The sequence below is a fragment of the Ceratotherium simum genome, chromosome 2 (assembly GCF_057802395.1).
Source record: "Ceratotherium simum simum isolate JZ-2026a chromosome 2, ASM5780239v1, whole genome shotgun sequence".
NCBI classification, from domain to species: Eukaryota; Metazoa; Chordata; class Mammalia; order Perissodactyla; family Rhinocerotidae; genus Ceratotherium; species Ceratotherium simum.
In genome coordinates, this window is record NC_141901.1 from 98911127 (window position 1) to 98936715 (window position 25589).

The 25589-nt window shown below is 42.2% G+C and overlaps 1 protein-coding gene across 1 annotated transcript in view; it reads right to left on the reverse strand.

Annotated features, from left to right (window-relative positions):
• Nucleotides 1-25589, reverse strand: part of NFIA (nuclear factor I A) — a 353376-nt gene that overhangs the window by 35780 nt on the left and 292007 nt on the right. The window contains exons 8-9 of the mRNA XM_087417277.1: nt 15491-15669; nt 13062-13227 (exon numbers count right to left, since the gene is read on the reverse strand). Of these exons, the coding sequence (XP_087273403.1) occupies nt 13062-13227; nt 15491-15669 (345 nt within the window). The remainder of the gene's footprint in view (nt 1-13061; nt 13228-15490; nt 15670-25589) is intronic.

Sequence of the window (25589 nt, forward strand, 5' to 3'; positions counted from 1 at the left end):
GAAGACGTGCGAGACCTGGGGAGCTCTGAGGTCTGAATTTAATTCCAGACACAGGAGGCAACGAAGTCCCCTAAACCCTGGCACCGGGCCTACAAACCAACAGGAAGTCTGCAGAGAGTCGTGTGTCCCCTTTTATCAGACCCCAACTGCGTGAAAGGCGTGAACACCCCCTTCTCCATTCCCTCAACTCCACCAAGCCTAACCTCTGGTGTGCATCAGAGAAGAATCGTAATATATCCACATCCATCCCGTCTGTCTGTCTGTCTGTCTCTCACGGACGCTAGCTAGGTGCCAGGCTCTGCACTGAGCATCATGGGAGATACAAAGGTGAGCAGGACACACAGCTGTCCCCAAAGGCTTAGAGTCTAATGGGTGGAGATGAGCACAGGAAATGAAAAGCAACATGAAGAGAAACCTGCGGGGTGGTAAAGACAGAGACAGGACAGTGGAGGAGGACAGGAAGAGTTTCACAGAGGACGTGAGAAGGCACAGCATAACAGGCATGCTGGTCGATGGGCTCAGATGGATCGGGGGTCACAGGGGAAGCAGCAGGAGTGAAGGGACAGAGGTAGGAACCAGTCAAGGGAGAAGGGAGGAAAGAGGTGATGCTCCAAGTCAGCGCCACACAGCAAGGGGGGTAAAAACTTCAGGATCAGAGACCTGAACATTTGAAAACGGAGGGGAAAAAGTCTACTGAATTTTTCTTTTAAGAGGAAGAAATAATTTATAAAATAAACATAGATACCAAACTTCCATTCTAAACACCATTAAGACAACTAGACACCCTGACACTCTAAATCTTTCCCTTCATATCTCAAATATCAATACGTATTTCACATGTTCCCTTGTTTTCAGAAACTCAAAGATTCACATGGGGGGATTTCCCTCTAAACACAGTAAAAAACTCCATTTCATTCCTGTGATTCTACTACCAACCCAGGAACGTGCTAGTTATTGGACAGCAGTGATCAAGACGAGCTCGGAACGCAGACTTGACAGGTCCCTGTGTGTCACTCAAACTGCAGTTTTATTCACTGTGTCTCAGTGACACCTGACAGTGAAGGAAAAGTGCGGAGAAAGCATTCAGCCACAAACCAAAAAGGGAGATGATGAAATAGCTAACTGAAACAGTTTCCCGAATCTTCTCTTAACTGCACTATCCCATTTTTTTTTTTTTTAAAAGAAGCCCTGTGAGAACTCTCATTCATAAAAAAATGCAGAAACTATTAGAAAATAGACTGGGTAATTTCTAAATGAAACCTATTACAATTGAAGCCATTTAGGAACTTGAACAGCACTATTTCTTGCACGGTCACAAAAGAAATGCTGGAGGATACTGGGGTGTATTTCCTTCAAAGAAATCTATCGTATCGACAAGTCTGCAGGGCCTGGGTTGGCATTGCTAATATCCTTATGCAGCCAGGGAGGCACACAGCCTCTGTGGACCCACAGTCCAGGACTCAGAGGGTTAGAAGTCCGTGTGACTGGGGGGATGTGGTCGTCTTCAACCAGATGTTGGGACACTAGAAGATAACCACACTGAATTCCCATATTTTGATCCCATCTGTGCAGTCAGTTACCTCATTCTATTATCTCTGCAGATCTTTTTTCTCTACAAACAAGTTACCAACAGAAAAAGAGACACAGCCCTCAGGGCATGAAATCAAAGCCTACTTGTCGCTGCTAAGATATTACAGAACAACACACCCACAAGCTTTCTTCTTGAAAAGCTAGTGAATTCTAACTTTAATAGATTAGCGTTACTTAACATGTATGGCAACAACGTGCATGACACATTTCGTGTGCCAACAGGTCACAAAAGTCATGGAGAGAATCAGCTTCCCCAGACGGCTGTGCTCTGCTGCTACTTCTCCCTGTCCTGAGGGCGCTCCCAGGAGGCAGGCGCTCTAGCCACACTTGACGGGGGTAAAACATGCAGAAAGGAAGGCACAAGACAATTCACACGTCCACACAGAGAGGGGGTCAGAGCAACTCGTAAGCTGGCGATGTGGACCTTATGTTACCAAAGCCTGTGTGTCTGCAGCTCCACGGTGAGCACTTCCTGTGGACCGGCGACTTCACCTGCCTATAGCGTTCTGGTCATAATAACTTCAAGGGATAAGAATACAGCCCTGTTTCAGTTCATTTAAACTTATTTCTGATGGCTAATCCAAATCTGATAACTGTCTTTTATTTTTCTGTGTATGCCGTGTTGTCCAATTAACAGAACATACTCATTGATCAGAAGCAACAGCGCCATGTGTAGGCACAGGTGAAAGTCATATTAAATGCCACAGGGAATAACCCTGAATTCAGCTAAGGTTTACTAAAAAAAGAAACTTAGATCAATATACTGGATAGCTCCCTCTCAAGAGGCAGTATAACTCTGGAAACCTACTTCTGGGAATTTATCCTCAAGAAATACTTAAAAGTATAGGTAAAAATTTATGCTCCAACATGTTCATTACAGCATTACTTATAAGAGCAACAAATTGGAACCAATTTATAAGTTAATGCTTCATCCATATGTTGTAATATTTTGCAGCCATTAAAAATGTTTTAAAATAATAATGATGTCAAACATGTTTATAATATGAAATAAAATGAAAATCAGTTTACAAAACTGTATATATGTATATACGTACATATATGCACACACATATATCATGATCAATTTTGTCTAAAATATACACAGAAAATGACCAGAAAATATGCACAGAAAGTGATTATCTCTAAAGAGTGGGACTATGGGTGATTTTTAAATATCTTCAAGTAAGTTTTAATCTTAAATAAAACAAACACAAATGGAAACTGAAAACCCCAAATAATACTTGTATTTTTGTAGCAGTGCAGTGTAGTCAACAGAAAATGAATTTTAGAACCAGAAAAATCCTGGATTGAATCCATACAATCTCTTACTAGAAATGTGATCTCGGCAAGGCAGTTAACCTTTCTGAGCCTATATATATAAAGAGTCCAGCATAATAAATATTATTTACTCCAATACCCCTAGCCCTTTAAGTAAGGCTTTACCCCTCCGTGAATGTCTAACAGGCTACCCTCTCCTCAGGAGCAATCCAGAGAGTGATCCCTAAGGAAAGGCTTAGCCAACAAAACGAGGAATCCCCAGAATTTCACTGTAATTTATATGAAAACAATTGGAAAAAAAATGCCAAAATCATCCAGTCAGAGACTATTGATTCCAACATCTGATTAAGGGTATTACACCAAGATACCGGCCTTCCAACAATTAAAAAAAAATAATCCTCAAACCTCTCAAGGGTTAATGTTATGATTAGACTCGTAAGTAATCTGTAACAGTGTAACTGGCACAACCTTTCTGAAAAGCAATTTGGCAACATGTATCAAGAGGAATATTCATACTGTGTGTACTAGCAATTCTAATTCTAGAAATCTATCCTAATGAAATTATTCAAGTTGGGGACAAAAATATTTGTTCAATGATATACTGGAGCATATTCCATAGGTTGGGACAAAAGTTAATGTCCTATAGTAGGGGCATGAGTAAAAATTATTTAAAATCACATTTACTAACTTCTTTATGAAATAAGAAAACATATAAAATACTAATTAAAAATAGCGTACAAAACATTACATTCTGTAGGTCACAATCATCTTATGTGTGTGTACATAAACATAAAATACATACATAAACATGCACTAAAAAAATGGGGAAAACCCGACCAAAATGGTAAGAGTAGTTGATTACAAGAGAACATAATTTTCTTTTTTATACTTCTCGTTGTTTTTCAAGTTTCCTACACAGCCGTATATTAACTTTATAAAGAAAATCTTAAAACTCCTCTGTCATTTCTGTCATCTGAAAAAGTAAAAAACTGAGGCAAAACCAAGACTTGAGTGGGTGGTGCCCTCAATGAAGGGATCACCACTGCCCATCGGCCTCATCCCTCCACCTCCACCACGTGCATCTCCCACCCTGCTCTTGTTCTCTGTTTATCATCCAATTCAACGTACCCAGGAATCTGCTATTCTTGGAATGATATGAAAACTCTCTATGGAAGGTCTTAGGATTTTCAGAGGAGAGGAGTTGGACACACCATCTCTAGACACTGCACGAATCCTGGTAGAGGACAGAGCCTTGTCAGAATCCAACAGACCTGGGTCTGAACCTTGACTGAGTCTCAGTTTCCTCCTTTAAAAGACGGCTGACAATTCCAATTTTGCAGATTTATAATAACAATTGAATGCAACTAAGGTAATGCATATGAAAATACCTATCAAAGTGCCTGGTTTTCAATAATTATTGTTTTTCTTGGCAAATTTAAACAGTAAAAAATTGGACTGCACACAAAGTAGAAATACTCTGTAAAAAGTATTCACAAAAAATTGTGATTTAAGATAGTACACACACATTTGTATTCAATCAGTTCCCAAAGCAGAACTTGTGACCAAGCAACGACGGTTGAGAGAGTGCTAACCTTGCGCTCAAGTTCACGCTCTGCATGAGGGAAGAAGACCACTATTCTTTACCAGAAAGACCACATGTTTTCACTATCACACCGAAGTTCAGCTTAGTACAGCTAAAAGTTAGATGTATGAAAACTGCCAACGATTTTACAGGACCCTCCCCCATGTGTGTGTTGGGCACTATAGTGACTGAGGTATAAAAAAGATTTTTAGATCATTAGACAAACATAGAAATCATTATATTTGATATAAAGGAGGATTTAAAACAATAATATCTTTCATTCTCATTGGATAAGGTACTCAAGAGCTAACCCCCAACAAACCAGTTCCTATCTTCCAACGTCCAATCACAGGTGTGTACACATCCCCTACTCCATGGTAGTACTCCATACACACTTCTGGGCACTCTCCTTTGCTGACTTAATATAACTCAAAGATTATTCCATGAATTCATATAGACCTGTCTCTTTATTTTCAAAGAGCTCCTAATATATATTATATTGGTGGATATTTAGGTTTATTATGTCGTAATGAAAACTTGATGTACATTTTTGCTCACATGTCCAACTATATGCATGGCTTACATTTAAATCATATATATAGAAACACATATATGATTCATATATATATATTTTATATATATGAAAAACGACATCATCCTCTGAAGAGGCTGGACCAATTTTCTGCTGTCTCACAGTGGGGGAGGTGATGTTCTCCACACACTTACCAACACTGTGTCAAGAAACTTGTTGATCTTTGCTAATCTGATAAGTAAAAATATCACTTAATTTGCGTGGCTTTTATGTTACATGCATGAGCCATCCTTCCACTGTTTCCATTTCTCTACGTTTATACTCTTTTCTTGTCTTTCTACTGGACTGATAGTCTTTCTCTTACTGCTCTAAAAACTATTTATGTATTAGATAATTTCACCCTCTGTCACATGTGTTGCAAATATTTGTCCCACTTAATTTTTTTGTCTTCTGACTTTGTTTATGGTGTTTTTTTCCATGTATAAATTTTTGATACTTTTAGAGTAGAGTTTATCAGTCTTTCCTTTCATGGATTCTGGTTTTTTACATTATTTAGAAAGGTCTTCCTCACTCCAATATTATCAAAAAATTTGTCCCATATTTTCTTGTGGCATTTTAAAGCTTAACATTTTTATGTCATGTTTTTTTTTTCTCCAGCTAGAATTTATTTTGGTGTAAGGAATTTTATTTTTTCTGGATGGCTACTCAGACATCCCTATACACTCATTGAATAATCTCTTTCCCTCCACTACTATGAGATGCCACTACTATCATATGCTAAAACACTGTATGTAGACGGGTCTCTAATTCAGAAGAACATCAAAAATTAAAATATAATGGGGATGGCAGCAGTGCTGATAGAGGAATTAAAACAATGTCAAATAATTTCCCTGGCACAAGTGACACCAAACATTAACTTAAGAGTTGGTGAGAATGAGGAGAGAGTTCTTTGGAATTGCTCTGTATCCTGCCTGTGGTGTTGGCCCTAAGAATCTATGATGTCATAAAAACTCACAGAACTGTGCACCAAAGAGGGAAGTTTACTGAACATAAATTTAAAATTTTTTAAAAGAATAATAGCATAGTTCAGATATTGGTAATGAAAAAGTATTTTGAGAAAGGAAGCCACTAACATTATTTTTCATCCTGGTAGTAATCCACTGGTTCTTCCCTGGAAGAGGAAACACGGTCTTCTGTCATCTAAAGATTGTGTAGATACGACATACCACTCACTGACTTGCTCTAAATTCAATTACTGATTAAAACAATGTGTTACACACTTTAAAAAAAGTGTTGGTGAAAAGGAGCACTGTCATTATTTGAGTGAAAACTCAAAGTAACTCTTCGAAGCATTCACCAGTGGTCCACGCTCCAGAGAGCCCTGGAGATTTATAAAGGACATCTGCCTTTAGCAACATCTCTTCTTTTTCACCTTTTTGCTGTTATTGTCTTATCTTCCTCCAAATCGTCTCTCTCTTCCTTTCCCTGATAATAAGAGTTTCTCTCAGCAACAGAAACCAATTCATACTCAAGTATAAATGACCACTAACATCTCCCTCTATATTTCTCCCATAAGGTTTTCACTGCAAAAATATGGAAGCTTTGGGCAAAAGCAAAGATCCTTAGGATGCTATGGCCAAGCGCATGAACCCCAGGTTCCAGGTGGCTGGGTGTGAGTCAGGATCCTGCTACACCTGGCTGAGGGACCTTGAGAAAGCTGTCTTATCTCGCCATGCCTTGTCTGTCTCCACTAGGGTAACGGAAGTATTTACTTCACAGGGTTATTGTCAGGATTAAAACAAGATAACACACATAAAACAATTTTTAAAGTGCGACATACTAGTAAAGCTCAATACTTTGCTGCTGTTATTATTAGTTTCAGACACGAGCAGGCCTCAGTAACCAGAAACCATGTCCGCTTGCTTTGTGCTTTGTTGAGTAACAGTATGAGGCAGGAGAAAGAGCAGGATTGAGTCCTTACTACAGGAGTACAATCTTGGGAAAGTAACCTCAGCTGCCTTGTCTATAGAATTCTGACGTTACAGGAGTCTGAGGAAGACGGAACCAGATCACGTACATGTGTAAAGGGCTTTGCTAGCCAAAAAGCACTACACATGTTAACTATTATACTAGAAAATTTCTATCTTGGTCATAGATTATTGCTATATTCTTGGTAACAGGTTCATACTCATTCATATAATGAATATATACAAGATTCATTGGAGATATAAAAATAAAGGAAATGTTATTACATGCTTCTATTTTAATAGAATTCTAGTTTTAAAAAATCAAAACCTCATGGCTAAGAAGGCATGGAGAAAATCATTTATGTGTCTTTTACACATTTTTGAATTGAGTTTTTGTGTTAATAATTCAGAAAAAGAATAGTGCATTTTTAACTATCATACCACAAATAGACCCAAATATAATGAGAGATTTCTCCTAGTCTTGAGCTGTTGTCCTCAGGACTCCGAGGAACATCATTCATTATATTACACCTTGGAAAAGGGGTCCCTTCTCAATTAATGAGACGACGCACACGGAAAAACTCAGTAAACTGCAAAGAGCTGCCCTAGGTCGGAGGTCGTTATAATTAGTCTCATCAGTGAGATATCTAATAGGCATCAGTAAGATAATTTGGTCAAACCAAACTCTGATCCCCACCCCTCACCCAAACTGCTCTTCTCGCAGTTTTCCCATCTCAGTTCATGGTAACTCCCGCCTTCCAGTTGCTTGGGTCAAAACCTAGGAGTCACGGATGATTTCTCTCATGTTTTCCTCAACCCACGTCTAACGTGTCAGCAGATCCCATCAGCTGTACCTTTCCAGTACTGCTCACCACCCTCCCGCCTGGGGCTGGGCTGCCATTAGCACCTCCAGGCTGGATGGCTGCATGGAGCCCACCTCCCACCCCGCCTCAGTTTCCTCCAGCGTACTTGCTGGTCCCCAACTTACTGGCTGACTTACACTGATTACTGTCGGCCCACAGGAAAGGGGATCATCTGACTTGTTCCCTTCTACATCCCTGTGCCTAGGACGGTGGCTGGCATGTAGAAGATGCTCGTGATATTTATTAAAAACCAAAAACGCTGTCTTAACCAGTCTCCCTGCCTTAACTCTCGCCCCTGCCATCTGTCTTCAACAAAGCCTTCAAAGTGTGTCTGCTAAGACACAGGTCGTCATCGCTCTTCTGTGTCCCATCTCACTGGAGGACATGCAGTCCTCACAAGGGCCTGGAAGAACCGACATTACTGGCCCCGCCCTGCGGCTCCCAAACTCATCGCACTACCTCTCTGACCCACTGTCCTCACCACACAGGCCTCCTGCCGTTTCTCAGACATGCCAGGCTGGACCGGCTGTTCCTTCTGATGGAGGGCTCTTGCCCGCAGGCCAGGCTCACCCTCTCACCACTGTCAGGTCTGTTTGAACTGCCCTTCTCCAACAGCCCTCACCCTCACCGCTCCCAGCCCCGCCTCATAGTCCCACGAGACCCTCACACATCCCATCTGACGTCATTCCTACCTATTATACTCACCACTTGGGTTACGTGTTTTTTTCCCTCTCTCAAAGAAAGCTCCATCAGATCAGGGATGTTTTATGTCTTTCATTTTCTGCTGTATCCTAGCACCCAGAACACTGCTGGCACATACTTGATGGTCAACAACTAGTTACTGAGAGAATGAAAGAGGGGACACTCGCTCACTGGGCATCTAAGCCCACACAGGTGGCAGACCAGCGGGAACGGACGCGTCCGTCGCGGAGGCCTCCTGCAGGTCAGCCCTGCTATCTGTCTTGGTTTCCCATGGAGACCTGGTGGAGTCTATCAGCCTTTCTCCAAACAAATCATCAGCACAGAAGTCCTCCTTGACAGAGAGCAGAACTGTTATCTCCACTCCCATTCCCCTGGATTTTAGGGCACTGGTGAGGATTTTTCCCATTAAAATGTATTTATTCCATAAGCAATTTTTTCCCAAATCTGCCTCACCCCTCTGTTTCTGGCCATAGCTGCACAGTTGGGGATTGCTGCCAGAGGCTCCTGATTCGATTAAGAAACACACTCTCTGCTTTAGGTGGGCATCCACTTGTATTTCACTATAATGTGATATTAGAAACGACGCCCTGGACTCTCAGCTGCCTGCAGCACAGCACATCTGCCCCAGTCATCCTTACGACCCTCCACAAGAGTGCTCGGAGCAGGCTGTTACTCCCCTCAGCAGACAAGGGAGCCGAGGCCCGGAGAGCCGGCCATGTAGGAGACCCTCAGCACAATTTCCTGCTGTTGCTTTTTAAATCTTATTTTACTGCAAGTCATCTTCAAACCCTTAGACAAAAAAGGCTGTCTTAGGTTAGACAATTAGTGTTTTTGAAAAAAGCCTCCATTTTGGACTTACTGTTGGGATGTTGAACATCTATAGTTAATACCCTATTATGATGTTTCTTCCTGTTAAAGTTAAGCTCTAATAAACTGACAAACAGGACCCAACCACCCTGGGGATTTCATTTCTAAGAAAGTATACAATTTATAAAACTATATTTTTTCCCTAAATTTTTATCCAGTGGTAATCTAATTTTAGACATCCTCCCCCAAGCTGATTTCTTGGGGGAGCAGCTTCCCTACAAGCTGATGAAAAATTCCACCTTCTCTCTTAGACTTGAAACATCCGAATATTACCTTTACTAAACAGCTTAGAAGTCAGCCTCTTCAAAAAAATCTGTACCTGAGGCCCCATACTGGATCAAGCTCCCTCCCAGTCCTCTTGTACCCATTTGTCACCTCTCTCCCTCAGTAAATGCCACATTTCTTTAGAGCAGGGATTAATCATCTCTGTATCCCAAGCAGCTAACACAGTCCTTGGCACCTGACAGGTACTCAATATATGAAGGCTGAATAAGTGAATGAAAGGAAGCAGTCATCAAAGGTGAATGCTAAGGGAGGGAGCTCCTTCACTCCTGGTATCTGTTCCTTCTGTACGCTCCTGGCCCCTTCCTGCCCCCTCACTTACTAGTCTCTAGATTGTAGAGTTCGGAAGTAGAAACCGGACGTGTCCTGTCCGCCCCTTCCTCTTAGGGACGCAGGTGCTGGCAGGAAGCACACAGCTCGTCTTCCCACTCGGGAAGGCCTGTGGTGGACGCGCACACCAGTGACTGGGTAGATTTGTCTGTGTGATCTGGGGGTTCAGCATCAGGAAGCACATTTACCCGCAGTTATAATCTAAATTCTCTAATGATAGAGGTGATTGTCTCATCTCCCATCTGACTTGTTCTTGTATTTTATTTATTAATTGGTTGAGAAATCAGGGCATGAAAGAGAATTTTTTTGTGGGGGTCCTTAAATCTCTTCCCAATGTGGACCAGTGGACTTTGAGATTTTTATTTTGAGAGGCTTATCCTGTGCTATAAATTACTCCCAGACTATCACTGTTTTATTAATAAAGTAAAAGACGGTAAGACCAGATATTGCTGTGAAGCAACATATTACTGCGAATTCAGCAAACCCCAGAAAAGCCAAGAAACAAGGGCTAAAATTTATGATGATAAAAACCTTTCTGTGCCATCAGTAGAACATTTTGTTTTGTCTACATTCCTAGAATCCTATGGTTCAAAAAGTATCAAATTACCTACATCAAACTTTGAGCCTCTCTTTCCTGATAGTCTACTTTTTGCAAAAACATTTAAACACTGTTCTAATAAACATGCAACCTTATGAAATGGATCTGCCAAGACTCCCTCCACGCTTCTTCCCATAATGTTGAAAGATCACCTAAGGCCGGGCCCAGAGGACGACAGAGTCTTCTCACATAGGGTGTTTGATTCAATGCAGGGAGAGGAGTCCAGACGCAGGGCCCCGAAGGCACCGACCTGATTTAGGGTGGAGTAGCTTCTAGCTGTCCTACAGACATATTTCACCTTTACCTAGGCCTGGAGTCTTCCTCTAGTAAGGCAGATAATAAAATGCTCCAATTTATTTGGTGGTGGTGCTTATCATGGCTGATTTCACCATGATATCATGGCTGAAATCAGGTAGTATCATTACTGCATTTTACAAATGAGGAAACTGTGATTCAGAGAGAAACACAGCTAGGAATTTGAAAGGTGGGGATTTGAGCCCCTATCCTTTAGACTTCACCAGCTGCACGTGGTATTTCCACTCTTCCACGGTGCCTCAGAAAAGATCCATCCCCATTATGGAAAATGCACCATGGATGCTTGAGAGCTTGATAGTGGAGGTGAGGATATGTTTACACACAACAGGCAGAATATTCCTACAAGGCTTTCAAAGGACTGTGTCATTGTCCTGTACAGACAGGGAGAAGATAAGCAGAAAAGCAATACAAAGAGGCACGCACAGGGCCCAGTGAGCATGCACAGTGGCTACCAGACTGTAAGCCAATGTCCCCAGTGACTAGACTTAAATAGAGTTTGGGGATGGTTATTTTTCTGACTTGTCTGAAGATGCTACATTAATACACAACACACAGGACACACCTACAGCCTCTGCTTCTTTTCTAAGCTGAGCTTCCCAGATCTGTAGACCAAGCCCAGCCTGCTTCCTACGTCACTGGACACTCAGTTTCCTCCTTCGTTACCAGGTGATAAGCCACCTCTTACCAAGAGAAGTAGGTCTCCCCCAAATTGACCCTGGATTCTCAATCTTTTTGCTATAAAACCAGAATCTATGCACAACGCTTTTACATGCATTATCAAAATGAATAAATACTAGATAACCCCAAGCTCACTCTCAGATACATGTCCTTGATGGACTCCAGACATTCTGGATTCAGTGTCCCCAGAATTAAATCCAACAAACACAGTGTCAACAGAGGCTCACTCTCCTCTTGGGCTCTTTCCCTCCTGCACCCAACAGCATTATATCTCCAACACCGAACGTGACAACCGAGAGGCCTGATCTGCCTTCACTATACTCATCTAAACGGTTGCCGAATCCCAAAGCTCATGTCTGCACGACATCCCTCCTTGCACTCCCCTCCCTTCAACTTCTACTACTGTTGCTCAAGCTCTTGATCTTAACACTCCTTCCCCGGTCTGCTCTAAGCTTTCCTCAGTAGATTCCTTGCATCCAGTCCCATCTCCTTCGAAGATCTCCTTGAAGACCTCCTCTCCTCAGGGTCACTGTCACAGCTCCGATCCTCTCCTACACTTTGACCCTCTATGAAGCCTTAGGGATGGGGCTGAACACACCTTCGGTGAAGGCCAGGCAGTCCATCTGTCATCTGGGAACTCTGCCTCCAGCCATCACTCTTTCTGACATTGTTCCAGGTACTAAAAAATGTCAGATTTGTGTGTTGAAGCTATTTCTATCCCCTTGTCATCTCTAAAATATCAGGAAATATCTGGAGGATATTCTCCCTCCAATTGATGAAGTCATCATTCCCATCATCTAAAAAGGTTTTGAAATTCCGTGTTGTCTAATCACGTGTTCCCAGACTATTCAGAGAAGAGTTTTTTCTCTTCCCATTTTTTCTACCTCCTCTCTCCTCCCCTCGCCAAGCCTAGCCATGTAAGGGCCACGGCTCTAGTTCTGATCTTTTGCCAGGCTCTGCCTCTTGGTGAATGTTCAACACACATACCTTTGAACTGTTACTCTGATCTAAACTTTTTCTTCCTATTTGATGTATGAGGTGTATAACTTTTGTACCTCATCAAGTGCATTTCTTTTGGACTGTAAGTTACTGGAAGGCAGGCCTGTACAGAATACGAGGAAATTTTTGCTAATAAGAATTCATGCTAGTAGCTGCTGTTTGATGATCATGAGAATAGCATTCAAAGCCACTCAAAAAATGCGCAAAATTTAATAGTTCATATCTTGATTTCTGTCTTGGGCACGTGGTTACACCATTTTTTCCACCCAACACCCAGTCATTTCCACATCTGGTGTACTTAATAGTACCCTAGAATGGGGTTCACTTTGATCCGGTCTTGGCTCTGCAAACAGTCTACAGCCATCGCTGGGGATCTCTGCCTATCACTAGAGCCTATGCAGTGAGGGACCAAGCCTGGGACGGATTCAAGTGCGTAGAGCTTTATAAGTGACCGGCGCCTTGTCTCAGCCATACTTACTTGGTGAGGTGGGGGAGGCTGCACCTCCTTCTGTTGATGTGGTCGGAGGCTTTGTGTCTGGCACCGGCAGAGGCACAGGCCTGGCCATCGGCGGTGGCGGCGGTGGTGGCAACATTGGGGTGGGAAGGAATGGGTTGTGCACTTTGCCTTGGCTGCTCCCATTGGGCTGCAGGGGTGGAACAAAACAAGACACGTACAAGAAAAAGAAGAAACAGACATGAACCATGAGCTGCTTCTGAAGACGAAAGATTCATTAGGCATCTTCTACGTAAGTTACTAAGTATTCTAGCTGCTTGAGTTCTTCCATAAGAGCATATGGATGAAGAATTGAGGGGTTGTTCTTAAGGCATTCCACACAAGTACCGTCTTGGGCACACATGCTCAAGGCACCCCAAACTTCTCTCTTGAATTTCTTTGACCTTCTTTGCATCCTGGTTCCGGGAAACGACCTGCCAACTTTTGCTTGGAATGTTTCGATTCTGTATTAGCTGCTACTTTCATCATCAGTCTCATGATTATTAAATATTTATTTAATATGTGTGTTTTATAGACTGCAAAATTATTCCATATTTATTTATATCGATATAATGAAGTTTCCTAAATATGCCTTTGAGATAAAAAAATATTTTATTTTCACGCTTCCAAGTTGATATTATATAACATTTAATAAATATGTTAAGCGAACATAAGAAATTTCTTTCACATATTGTGTAACATCAGGCACAGAAACTTTAGAATTCAGCTGTCAAAATTCTACTAGGAAAAAATATCACTTCTAATTTTGATTGAAATTATATAAGCATATGCCATAACAGTCATATTTATTTGGCCGCCTGATGTTAGAATAACCAAATAATAGCTCTTTCACAAAAGAAAGTTTCCCTCTGAAGAAAGGAATAAAATCCATTTTATCTTCAAGCTTTTCAAAATAGTCCCATGAAGAGACCTGCCTTAAATTCTATAAAATTTTGATCAAAATGCAAAACTGGGCATTGAAGATTATATAGGATGATGTCAGGACTATTAAAAAAGAGTTAGAAATTTGAAAGTCAGATGCCTGATGCTGGTGGTCACTTCAGTTCTCTCATGGTTTCCCAAGTGCCCTTCTGACCCCAGACTCCGCAACACCATTCAACCAACAGTAACAGCTGTATCTAGGCCACAGTCCTAAGCAGAAACTCAGCTGGGGGAGATCCTGTGTCCCAGGCTTTTAAGTGTAAGCTCATAATTCTGCAGAGGCAGTCTTTCTCCCTCATCAACATTCACTTACATATTTAGTATTGTTCCTCAAAGACTATCTTGTCTGACAGTCAGAATGTGTGCTTTCTTGCCAGCAAACTTGCTTGTGCGAGATTTCTGAGTGGGCTAGAAGTCCGTAAGTGAATGCTTCAGAATGAGCCAAGCAAAGGAATACACAAGCAAAAAGAAAAGAGGCGCCATATTGATTTGTTGTCTAGACAGAAATGTATCTGCTAACACATCACCAGACATTAGTCAAAGCTGCCTGCTCTGTCTCAGATATGCAGAATCAGGTATTTCTGCAAGGGAAGAAAATCAGTGATAGGGCACTGTGATATAATATTCTAAATTAGGCAATAATAGTTATGGCTAATCTGTGGCTTCATGAGCAGCTACGAGGAGAAAGGAAAATCACATTTCGCTTCATACTGGTCATTATTTACTGTTCATTATTATTATTATTGGCCTTGGGATACAGATATCCATTGTAAACATTTAGTTCTATATTTGAAATAAAATTTGTGATTTTAAAAAATCCCCTTTACATTTGGAATATTATTTCAAATTGTGGTTGTTTGGTTTATTTGAGAAAAAAAAGAAAACATTCATTTGAAGCTATTGAATACTGTTTAGCTTTATACAAAGATAAGTGGGAAAGATAACTACTTGCAGAAATAACAAACCATAATAAACTGTACTTCTAGCATCTTGAGTTCAAGTGCTGGTCAACTTGGTCTAAAGTGTTAGAAGACTGTATTTTTAAAAAATATCAACTTAGTTGATCTGAAACATCTGTGCCCCCTCATCCCTCTACCTCTTCCCACCACCCCAAATCACTATTTACAATTATTTGGTCTTTCTATTTTGTTAACTGTGTGAGCCCTAGGGTTAATACGCAGGAGGTGGAATGATCTGCCCACAGACTAGAAGGTTATGTAGTTCACCCTTGAGATGATTTATATCCATAAACTTGACAGTGGCGAACTTAACACAAACACTGTTTTTTAAATCCTGGCCAATCGCTCTCAGAGTAAGTTAACTTTCCCACAATCTAGAACAAATATGACATTTGCCTGCAGTCAGTCAGCACAACATTAGGACACAAGGTCACACGGTCACAAGGTCTCCCCTTGTTATTTTTACATTTGGTTAATATCTCTAAAGAAATTGAAAAAAAGAGGTTTCCTTACATTGAGGAACCCCACCTGTCCAGCCTGCTGACCAGCATCAGGGCAGACAAGTTGGACAAACTCTTTCAGCGTCTCCTGAGGATGATAGCGGATGGCTGGGTGCGAGAAGTAAGGCCCAGGTTGCTGGATAATGGGTGATGTCGGAAAGTGAAGAGTCGACGGCGTTGCGTGTGGACTTGCTACAGGAAAAGAAAACACCCGAGTTACAAAGAGAAAGATTTGTTTTGCCGTAGCTTTTAAATCTGATTCAACCTCCTTCTGTAATCTCCTCCCCTGACCCGAATCATCGTCCTGCTCCCGGGACTGAACTGAACACTGGAGGGTCTGATAGATCGTCTTCCTTCAGGCTCCAGATAAACACGGAGGTTAGATTGGGGTAGCGTTTCAAGCTGTCTTTTTATTTTCAGTGGACGTGAGTTATAAGGCATTAAGAATCCTTGATGAAGCTGAAGACTATTCATCACCGTAAGAGCCTTTCTAACGAAGCAAGCAATAAAAAATGTATTTGGTGGATTAGACCTGATTTAAGTGACATTACATATGACAAATTCCAGTTTGCACATATGGATCCCCTTTCGTGCTGAGCTACCCACAGACAATAATTCATTGTTAAAGCTCTTACACCCCTTTCAAGGAAATTTCTAGGGACTAATTCAGGATGAAATTTTTTTGAAGTATGTAGTAAATGATTACTTAATGAACCTGTGCAATTTGGGTGCCTCACTTTACCTGGAAAGTTTGTGTTGCCTTTTTTTGCCATTTCAAAGCCACACTCAGAAATGCATGAACGTTAGAGCAGGGGAAGCAACAGGCTGAGCAAGCAGTGACATCTGCCATACTGCTGGCCCTGTGCCCACGAAAACAGATGAGAGACTCAGACAACTATTACTCCCTTATAGTTGAACCCTGCTAAACTTCATTTGTACAAGAGGACGACTACATTAGATTAAAAAATTTATGTGAGGTGCTTAATAATTTTTTGAGAGAACTTCTGCCCTTGAATTGGAAGGATGATTGATAAAACCAGCTGGAGGATAAGAGCAGCCCGGCGGTTGGAGATACTCAAACCAAGTAACGCCAAGATAGCAGCGCTCACTTCTCAGTGAGGGCCAGAGAAACGTCTCCCCAATAAACGCAGATGGGAGTATTTATCTTTCCTTACTTTTTGTGGTTTAAATCTTTAAACTCAAGGAGCCTCGGCAAAGAGAAAACAAAGGAATGCCCAAATTCTTGGAGAATAGGACTTTACTAATACCAAGAGTGACTCATAAAACCAAGGAGAAACCTAAGCAAGAGAGGCTATCTTTCTACCACTCTCCTATTGGCATGGCTGAGGACTGTACAAAGGATGCATCCTATTGATCCCTGGGCATGGGTTCTTTGTTCCCTACTGGGCTATCTTTGGGGTTGGGGTATTCTCTGACTAATAACTGAAACGGCTAGGACTCTGAGGGTCAGAATGGCATCTGCAGCTTTTAAAGAGTAGAAACGGGGGTTTGGAGTAGACCAACAGTCTAGTCCATGTCTTGCAGAGGACCTGATGGGACCCTTTCATTCATGCCAGCTTTAATCTGTCCAACAAATACTCACGGGCTTGGGATAGAATGGTGAGCCAACAGAAAGTCTTGTCTTCAATCACACAACTGAGGGCATCCTGAACATAGCCTATTCAAACCAGAGTTTCTGCCCACCTTCCACCCCTCATCCTTGCTCTTCTCTCAATCTTCCCCATCTTAGTAAATAGTTTTTCCATCCACTTACTTGTTTACTGTCATATCCCCAGAACAGTACCTGGCACTCAAGAAATACTGGCTGAATGTACAATCAATGATTAAATATATGAGTGGTACCAAAATTAATAAAATAACCATACAAATAAAGATAGACCTAAAACTGTTTTTTTTTTTTTTTTTTCCAACTGGCAAGGAGCTAGGGAGCTTGTAGAAAAACTAGTAAAACTTAGGACTTCATACAATGAATGTAAATCTTGGAATCCATTATTGTCTCTGAGTTAAAACCTGCAAGCTAAAAAGTTAAATGGCTCTGGTCATCTCTTACTCCACAAATTGTGCTACTGGCTTTAAAGAACTGAAGGAATTTTTTCATCTAATATGGTATGGTTGTCTTTGCTGATAGCAAGACACTTTGACCCAGTATCCTGCATTTGACCAAATAGTTTCTAGTTAGGGAGGGAACATGGCACTTTCCAAACAAGGATGGGAATGTACTGAGCATAACAAAATGATACACTCAACTTCTGCAGCATGTCAGACACAGGTGGCGACTCCATTGCCAAGAGGCCATGGGAAGCAGACCTTGATGATAAGGTGGCAACGCTTCAGGTGCTCAATGGGAAGTGATGAATGATTGTTAGATTATGAAATCACCGTGGCCAACAGAGAATGCCGCCCAAGAAAAAAATTCACTTGGGCAAAGATCAGGTGGATAAAAGTTAAAGAAACTTGATAGAGGAAGTAATTCAACAGGATCTTGGAGTCCTTCCCTTAATTGTTAATAAACATGCTTGCTCTCTTTTTGTTGTTGTCAAATATGTAAAAGAAAATAATTAACAACTTAAATTTAGTTTCTCTATTATATTTTACTAAAAACAATATATTCAACTTTTCCTTGTGGCATAGAGTTTATTTTAACACAAACCTAAGAATACATGGTACTATCTATGGAATTAATTCTATAATGACTGATTTATAAGGATCAATCAATTCTTAATTAATACCAGGAAATCATTTAGGCTGTAGATTCAAATTAGACAACTGCCGAGTCTGCATTTCAAAGGGTCGTCCTTCACAACCCCTACATTCTCACGCTGTGGACTTCCTGGTTCAGCCAGTGGTTCAGCGTGGAACTGGATATAAACCATTCAAGGTCCTGAGCTTTATTCTCTTCATACAGAAAACAGTTGTGTTACAGACATTGCCAAGCTCTGCTGACCACTATGACACACCTGCTGTTTCTCTGGATGACCTGCAAGTGGTACACTTCTACTGGACACTGAGACTCATCGGGCTCTCCCAGGGCTCGAAAGCTCAGACTTAAGATTTCAGCAATGTCTAAATGTTTTTTCCTTTCCTGGTTCTTGTTTTCTCTCTTTTATCTTGGATTAGATGTTTTTAGTGTGCCTAACTTCTTGTCTAAGTAGTCTCAAATCATTTTAGAAATTTTCGTTGGGGTTCGATCAATCAATCAGTAAAATTCATTAGATGTATTCTGAGACTGCCAGATCAGGCCCTACAGTAGAGAAATGACCACTGTGAACCTGGCACGGTGCTAACGCAATGCACAAAGAATGGTATGAGTCCACATTTTTCACGGAGAAAAACATCTCTTATGGACGTGTGTGTGTGAGTAGTTGACGCAATAAAAAATTATAGCACATTATGTAAATGCATATTTAGATCCTTTAAAATGTGCATTATTTACTTGAGAGTCAATAAAGGCTTTTCTCAAGTGGTTATAGTTTATTGCAGTGCATCCATCTGTATCCATGTGGATGTTAATACAATTTTGTGTATTAAAAGGCAATACAAAATTGGCTGCTTCTGGGGGCTAACACTCTTAGTACCCTAGGCCAGGAGCGGCAGAGAATGTGAGAAACACTCCACGCTGGATGGATCTCACTACTGGTTTAAACTTTAACAAGAGGCCAGACTTGTTTAAAACAACTGCTTAGGCTTGTCACAAAGAACACAAAATGGGAAGGAAGGGAATTTGATCATGTTTCTTCGGCTGGAATGGCACTGCCTACACATTCTGAACAAAGTAGCCACGATGCAAGACACAGAGCACCAGAATTTCCCAAAAGGTGCAGGGCTCAGTTATTTATTACAAAATGATCATACTCCTGGGCGCTGAGAAAAAGCAAGCAGGTCAGGCAGGCTGGTTTACCTGTTTGCACCCCCGCAAATTCTTTAAAAAAGACTCTCTTGGTTTTAGTTTGAAAAAGTTAAAAATTCAACACAATTGAATATATATTTTTTAACTTAAAAATGCTTCCTTATTTAAAGCAGAATTAAGACTGGGCAAGGAGACGGTCAAGGTCTTTTCTGCATTACTGTGTATGCTGAGAGACACGTGATCCAGCACGGGATTCTTGGGGCTGTGAATCCACCGTAGGGAGGAGGCTCCATAGACACACATTCTCGCTCCAAGATGATACCAGGGAGGTATGGCCAGGTAGGGTGCAACCTTGTATTTCATTTTAAGTCTTAGGGAAGAAAAAGAGATAGAAGAAAGTAACCTTCCTTACCATTTCCCAAATTTAACCTCCAAGAATTCTAATAACCCTCCCACCATTTTCCTCAAACCAACATTTCATGGGTTGAAATATGTTCCTGTATTTAACCCTGACACGGCCTTGACTGCTTTATTCCCTGTCCATGAGCTGCCCCAGATTCTCACAGACTGGACAGACGCGGATTCTTTCCACGTTAGCACTGGCCCTTAAATCCTAGTCTCTCCTCAGTGGGAGGCTCCACAGAGCAGCTGTCCAGAGCGTGGTGCAAACAATAAGAGCCTCCTTCAGGGATGGTGTGCTCTGAAGACAGCCTCACACACAGCCTGCTTCCCGCACACGACGAATGACACTCCGGAACCCTTCCCAGTCTTATGGTTAATCACACTAAGTCAGTGGCAACAGGTGAGAGTCCAAACTGTTTCTCTGCTGGCACCATGACAAGAAAAGGCTGCTCCTCTGTCTTCAGCAGTAAGATGTTCTTTAGACAAAAATAACCATTTCCTGGTTACGCCTAACTACTCATATTTACACTGAAAGATTTTAACAAGGCAGATCTCTAAAAGGAGAAGAAAGTAGAAGGAAAAAATCGCACTTAAAAAAAAAAGCCTTCCATAAGGGCACATGGAGCTTGAATTGTTTGGGTTGTCAACTACTATTTACTTTGCTTCTTCGGAAATTCAAAACCACAATATCTAACACCATCAAAGCCTACCTCAAGCTGAGAAATCTGTCCTAATGGTGCACAGCCATAATTCATAAATCACGCATGAGTCAGATCTGCCATTTATGAAAGCCTAGAAGCTTGGGGTTATGGGATTTATTTTAACAGAGACACAAGCAAAGAGGAATTGGCAATGGTTTTCAAACCTTTAGGAGGTGGAACCTTTCCGAAATAACAAACCTTTGACTCAAGGCAGGCCGAGGTTTTCAAAACATATAGTACATATTGTTAACATCACGAAGATGCAGGTGAAAGGATCTGGATATGTCAAAGGAGAGAAATATGTGACTTGGAAAACACCAATATTATTAATATTATTGCCACCAGACAAAGTAACTTGACGCTACAGGAGATTTCCAAGATGGCTGAGATAGTCTAGTATTCCATTTGAATTACGGAAATCTTCAGGGTGGAGGTCAAATTCCAATGTCTTTTGGAAAAACGTACAAAAAAAAAAAAAAGTGAGAGAAAGAGAGAGGTCAAGGTCTTTTAAAACTTTTATTGAGATCAATTTTAGCTACTTAAAGACTTCTCTTGCTCAAAGGCCCAGACTTACAGTCTAGACCAGGGGCCCGTGAAGGCCAGAGAGCGAAGAGTTGAGGCTTTGCAAGCTTCATGGTCTTTGTTGCAATTACTCGATTTTGCTGCCATAGTGCAGACGCAGCCACGGATATTACATAAACAAATGAGTGTGGCTGTGCTCCAACAAAATTTCATTTTCAAAAACAGGCAGAGGGCTGGATTTGACTTGTGGGCCACAGTTTGCTGGCCCCTGCTGTAGACCCACACAATTCCCGCTCACTGTCCAGACACCCGCCACACTCCGCTTGTGAGCTGGGCACCTGACCTCACTGCTCCTCCCCCTCTTCCTGCCAAACTGTGTCCTTGTCTGGCGGCCTTTCAGCTGAAGCCTCACCTTGCTGAGGCTCTCTAAAGCAATCTGCTTGCCTTCTACATCCCCACTAATCATCCACTGTCATATTTTTTTAGTTTTTTTTTTCCTCCCCAAAGCAGTGCATGGTTGTATATCCTAGTCCCAAGTCCTTCTAGTTCTTCTATGTGAGCTGCCGCCACAGCATGGCTACTGACAGACGGGTGGTGTGGTTCCACGACAGGGAAGCAAACCCAGACCGTGGTGAGAGCACCGATCTTTAACCACTAGGCCATCAGGGCTGGCTCTATTTTTTTTTCCCTCTTGGGAGTTTGTACCTTTTGACCATCTTCACCCATTCCCCACCACCCCTGCCACTGCAGCTCTTTGATCATCCCTCATCACCATTATTTAACATGCCTTGGTCTGTGCTGGTTTCCCAAACTCTGTGTGTATCATTTCAAGTTAAACATATGAGTCAGAAAGTAGAGTGGGCCTCAGAGTCAGAGAAACATGGATTTAAGTTCTAGCTCTATCACTCACTGGCTATAAGTCAAGTTTCCAAACTTCTCTATGACTCAGTTTTGCCATTTGTATAATGGGGCTAACAATACCTCATGGATTTGTGGTGAGGATTAAACAAGACAATGTATATAAGGCATAGGGTGTGGTTCCTGACCATGTGGTTAAGTGATCAATAAAGAGCTGCTTTTATTGGTAATATCATTACAGGTGAGGATGGCGATGAGGACAGGAAATGAATAAACTGGAATCTGCTCCATGTACTAGGACCTGTTTTGATGGTAGAACACACAGGGGGAAGCAATGGTGAGGAAGAGTCAGAGGTCCCTGTTGCCTGTCTGTCTCCTGGATGAATGAATGAGTATGTGCTATCAGTATGAATATGACAGGAGGGTTTTGAAAAAAATTCCATCAACAGCAAAATGCAAGATCAAAGCAACAATACCAACAACCCTGATCTAACAGTCATAAATATAATGACCTATAAAGGCTCTTTTTTGACCACATATACTTTGAATGCCTACCTTTGCTTAAATCTCAGACTCTGACACTTAACCTAGAAACTTGGAGTGCTGGGGCTGTCTCCCTCAAGACACTTTTTCACTTAGACCTACATCCTTGAGTGTCCACACTGACCTCCCCCTTCACCCTGCAGCCCCCTGCTACCCAGATAGACTTCTGACCTCACCAGACTCTGAGCAGGGTCTCCTCATGGCCTCCCAAACCCAGACACAATGGAAAGCTCTATCATTTCCCTTGCAAGGCCTACCATGTCAGTTACTGGGAGTTGCTTATCACAGATATAATACATGTTGAATGCCAAAAAAAAAAAAAAAAAAAAGTTTTTTGAAGATCTGGGGTACTTTTCACGAAAATTTTCTAATTAGATAAAGGGACTTGGGATTTAGTTTTGTTTCTTCCACCACCCAGCTTATAGATGTGCATGACTTCTCTCTCCTCTAGTTCTCTCGTCTGCAAAACGAGGAGTGTGAACTAAATGGTTGTTAAAGCTCACCTAGCTTTAAGTTCCAGTGGGCGTATGGGACTCAGACTCTGAGATTCCACTGACAAATAATTCAGTACAACTGATGCACAGTAATCACACTGAAATCTAAAAAATCTGAAACCAGGGAGCATGTGTCTTTTAAAAGAAATTATTTTTAAAAATGTTTCTGGAATATTAAGTTTTAGGATATACCTGAACTCAGTCTCTAAGATACCTTGGCTCTGGAAAGGCTGTACTATTCAGAGTTTTAAAAACCCTGTGTGTGCTAGTTCAAGCTCTGTGAGACAGAGCCCCAGCCTCTGGATCCAAGAGGACCTCTTCTCTGAATACACGATACTCGCGCACAAATTGCCCAAGCCGCCATGATGGCTAGAGTGAAATGCGTTCCAACACCACACAACGGCGGCGATTATGGAGATACGCAGGGTGACTGTTTAATAAGCAAAGTTGACAAGACTCCAGTTCCAAGAAGGGAACTTGAGCTTCTACGTAACATGCAAGCAACACTATGAAACAAGAGACGAAGAATAAAACACAAATCAAAACATTTAAGAAAAAACCAACCACCACAGAGCGGATGATCACAGAGATGAACAGAAACAGGCAGGAATCCTCCAAGGACCTGTTGGAGGTACTCTCGGTCACAAACGGCAGTCCTGCGAGAGAATCCCACAGGGGACATCCGCAGGGGTGAGAGCCTCTTAGGGGGACAAGTGCTGGGGCCTGCTCTGCCTGCACGTCTTTGCCGACGTTCGATAAAAGGGGCAAAAACGAGCAACTAAAACCAAACCCCACGACAAACACAAAACCACAGCTGATTCGCAGCCTTCCCTCCACCAAACGGTCAGGTTTATGTGGCAGTTTAAGCCCCTGCTTCTGAGCGACAGGGTCACTAAAGCATAGGTTACCTTCGGAGTATCCTCCTGAATTCACCCCATAGGCCCGGAGGATTTATTCCTCCTGTTGGTGGATTTCATGAGAGCGGAAGAGGCATGGGGAGATCCACATGGCGTCTGAGGTTGGGGATCAGGTGTTTATCCCAGGCTGGGTGTCTGCCTCTCTGCTCCTGTTCCCTCCACTGCAAAGCGGGACTGGATGTCTTGTACAGGCTTTAGAGCTCCATTACTCTGGGTTAATACCTTCCACTCTCTATGTTAATCTACGCAGTTATTTAACATTTCCGAGCCTGCGCTTCCTCGTGTATAAATTGGGTACAACAGCATTAATTTAAAAGACTTTTCGGAGGGTTAGAACTACTGGCTGTAGTGTCCTGCATGTAGTGGGCTCACTCATTAAAGAGCCTGTGTTGAGAACCTACCACGTGCTGGACACTCTCCCAGACTCTGGGTTATTCATGATTCTTAGAATGACTTTTTTAGAATACGTTAAGATCTATGAAAAGTAAGCAGGATCATACAGCGCAGCGTGGCAACATGAGACAACTGGGAATCAGGAGGTGAATGTTTTTGTGGACTGGAAGTGACAGTACGGACTCACAGTCACTCTTCCAGGCCTGGATCTGATTTGTGCTCTGCAGCCCTCACCACAGGAATAAGTCACTTGGCTGTGAGCGGGTGAGCCCACTGTCCAGTGCTCAGGACAGCTTTGCTCCTGCCTCCTGCAGTGGACAGCTCTTAGCTTAGCCTGCCCAGCGGTCCCTCATCTTCCCTCTGCAAACAGGGCCCTAACGCTCCTGTGGGTCCCTGTCCTTCCCTCAGCCTCATCTATCTGGTTAGGGTGGACGTAACCCCACCCTTGGCTCCAGGGGTGGGCGTGTAACCAAGGCCACACCAACGAGAAACCCCATTATCTTTTAAACATAAAAATTATTTTAAAAGTGAGCAACTGACCCAAACCAGGCTAATCAGAGCCATAAGCACCCAAGAGTAGGACCCTTCCCTGATGTGCTACGGAAAAGCTGCTCCGTTCCCCTGGGATTGCTAAATTGGGGGAATAAGCCTGGAGCTGCTCACATGATTAGTGCCAGAACCTCAGGAGGTTTAGCCTAAGAATGAAGTTCAGACAGAGGACAGCAGAGCTGAGAGAGAGAAAGAGATGCACAGATTTCCGAAGGCATCTCCTGAGATGCCATAAACCCCTGGACTTTTCGGTGACATGCACCCAACCATTACTTTCTTTTGGGGGAGTGGAAAGGTGGTTAAGCAATTTGGTTGGGTTTCTTTCACTTGTAAGAATATTTCACTTGAAAGAGTCCCTATTCACATATCTTCTATTCATTACTAGGTATGTAACAGTTCAACTACTCTTACTATGGTATTCAAGAATTTGGGGATTCAAGAAGATCTAGAGATATCCCACAGGGATGCCAGGGTTTTCTAAATGCATATTGCATGCCAGTAGGAGGGACCCACACAAACTGACACACGTAAATCCAAATTCCCACCAATCCTTTAAACACCCGTACTGTAATATCCCTTTCTTGAATGCCCCTTTTAGTACTCTTATCATAGCAACAGTCATTTGTTCAATGTCTGCCTGTTCTTCTCGACTGTAGGGCAGCACTGCCTGTCTGGTGTGTTCACTGGGGCCAGCACAGTGCTTGGCAGATGGTAACGGCTCAATCGTAATTTGCTGAACTGACTCTTGTAAACATAAAGGTGCTTATGCCTTCAGCAAGAGCCGTGCCTGAATGAAGACAAGCCACAGCCAAGTCTCCACCACGGCTAACGGGACACTCATCATGGGAGAGGGCCACCTGCCCCA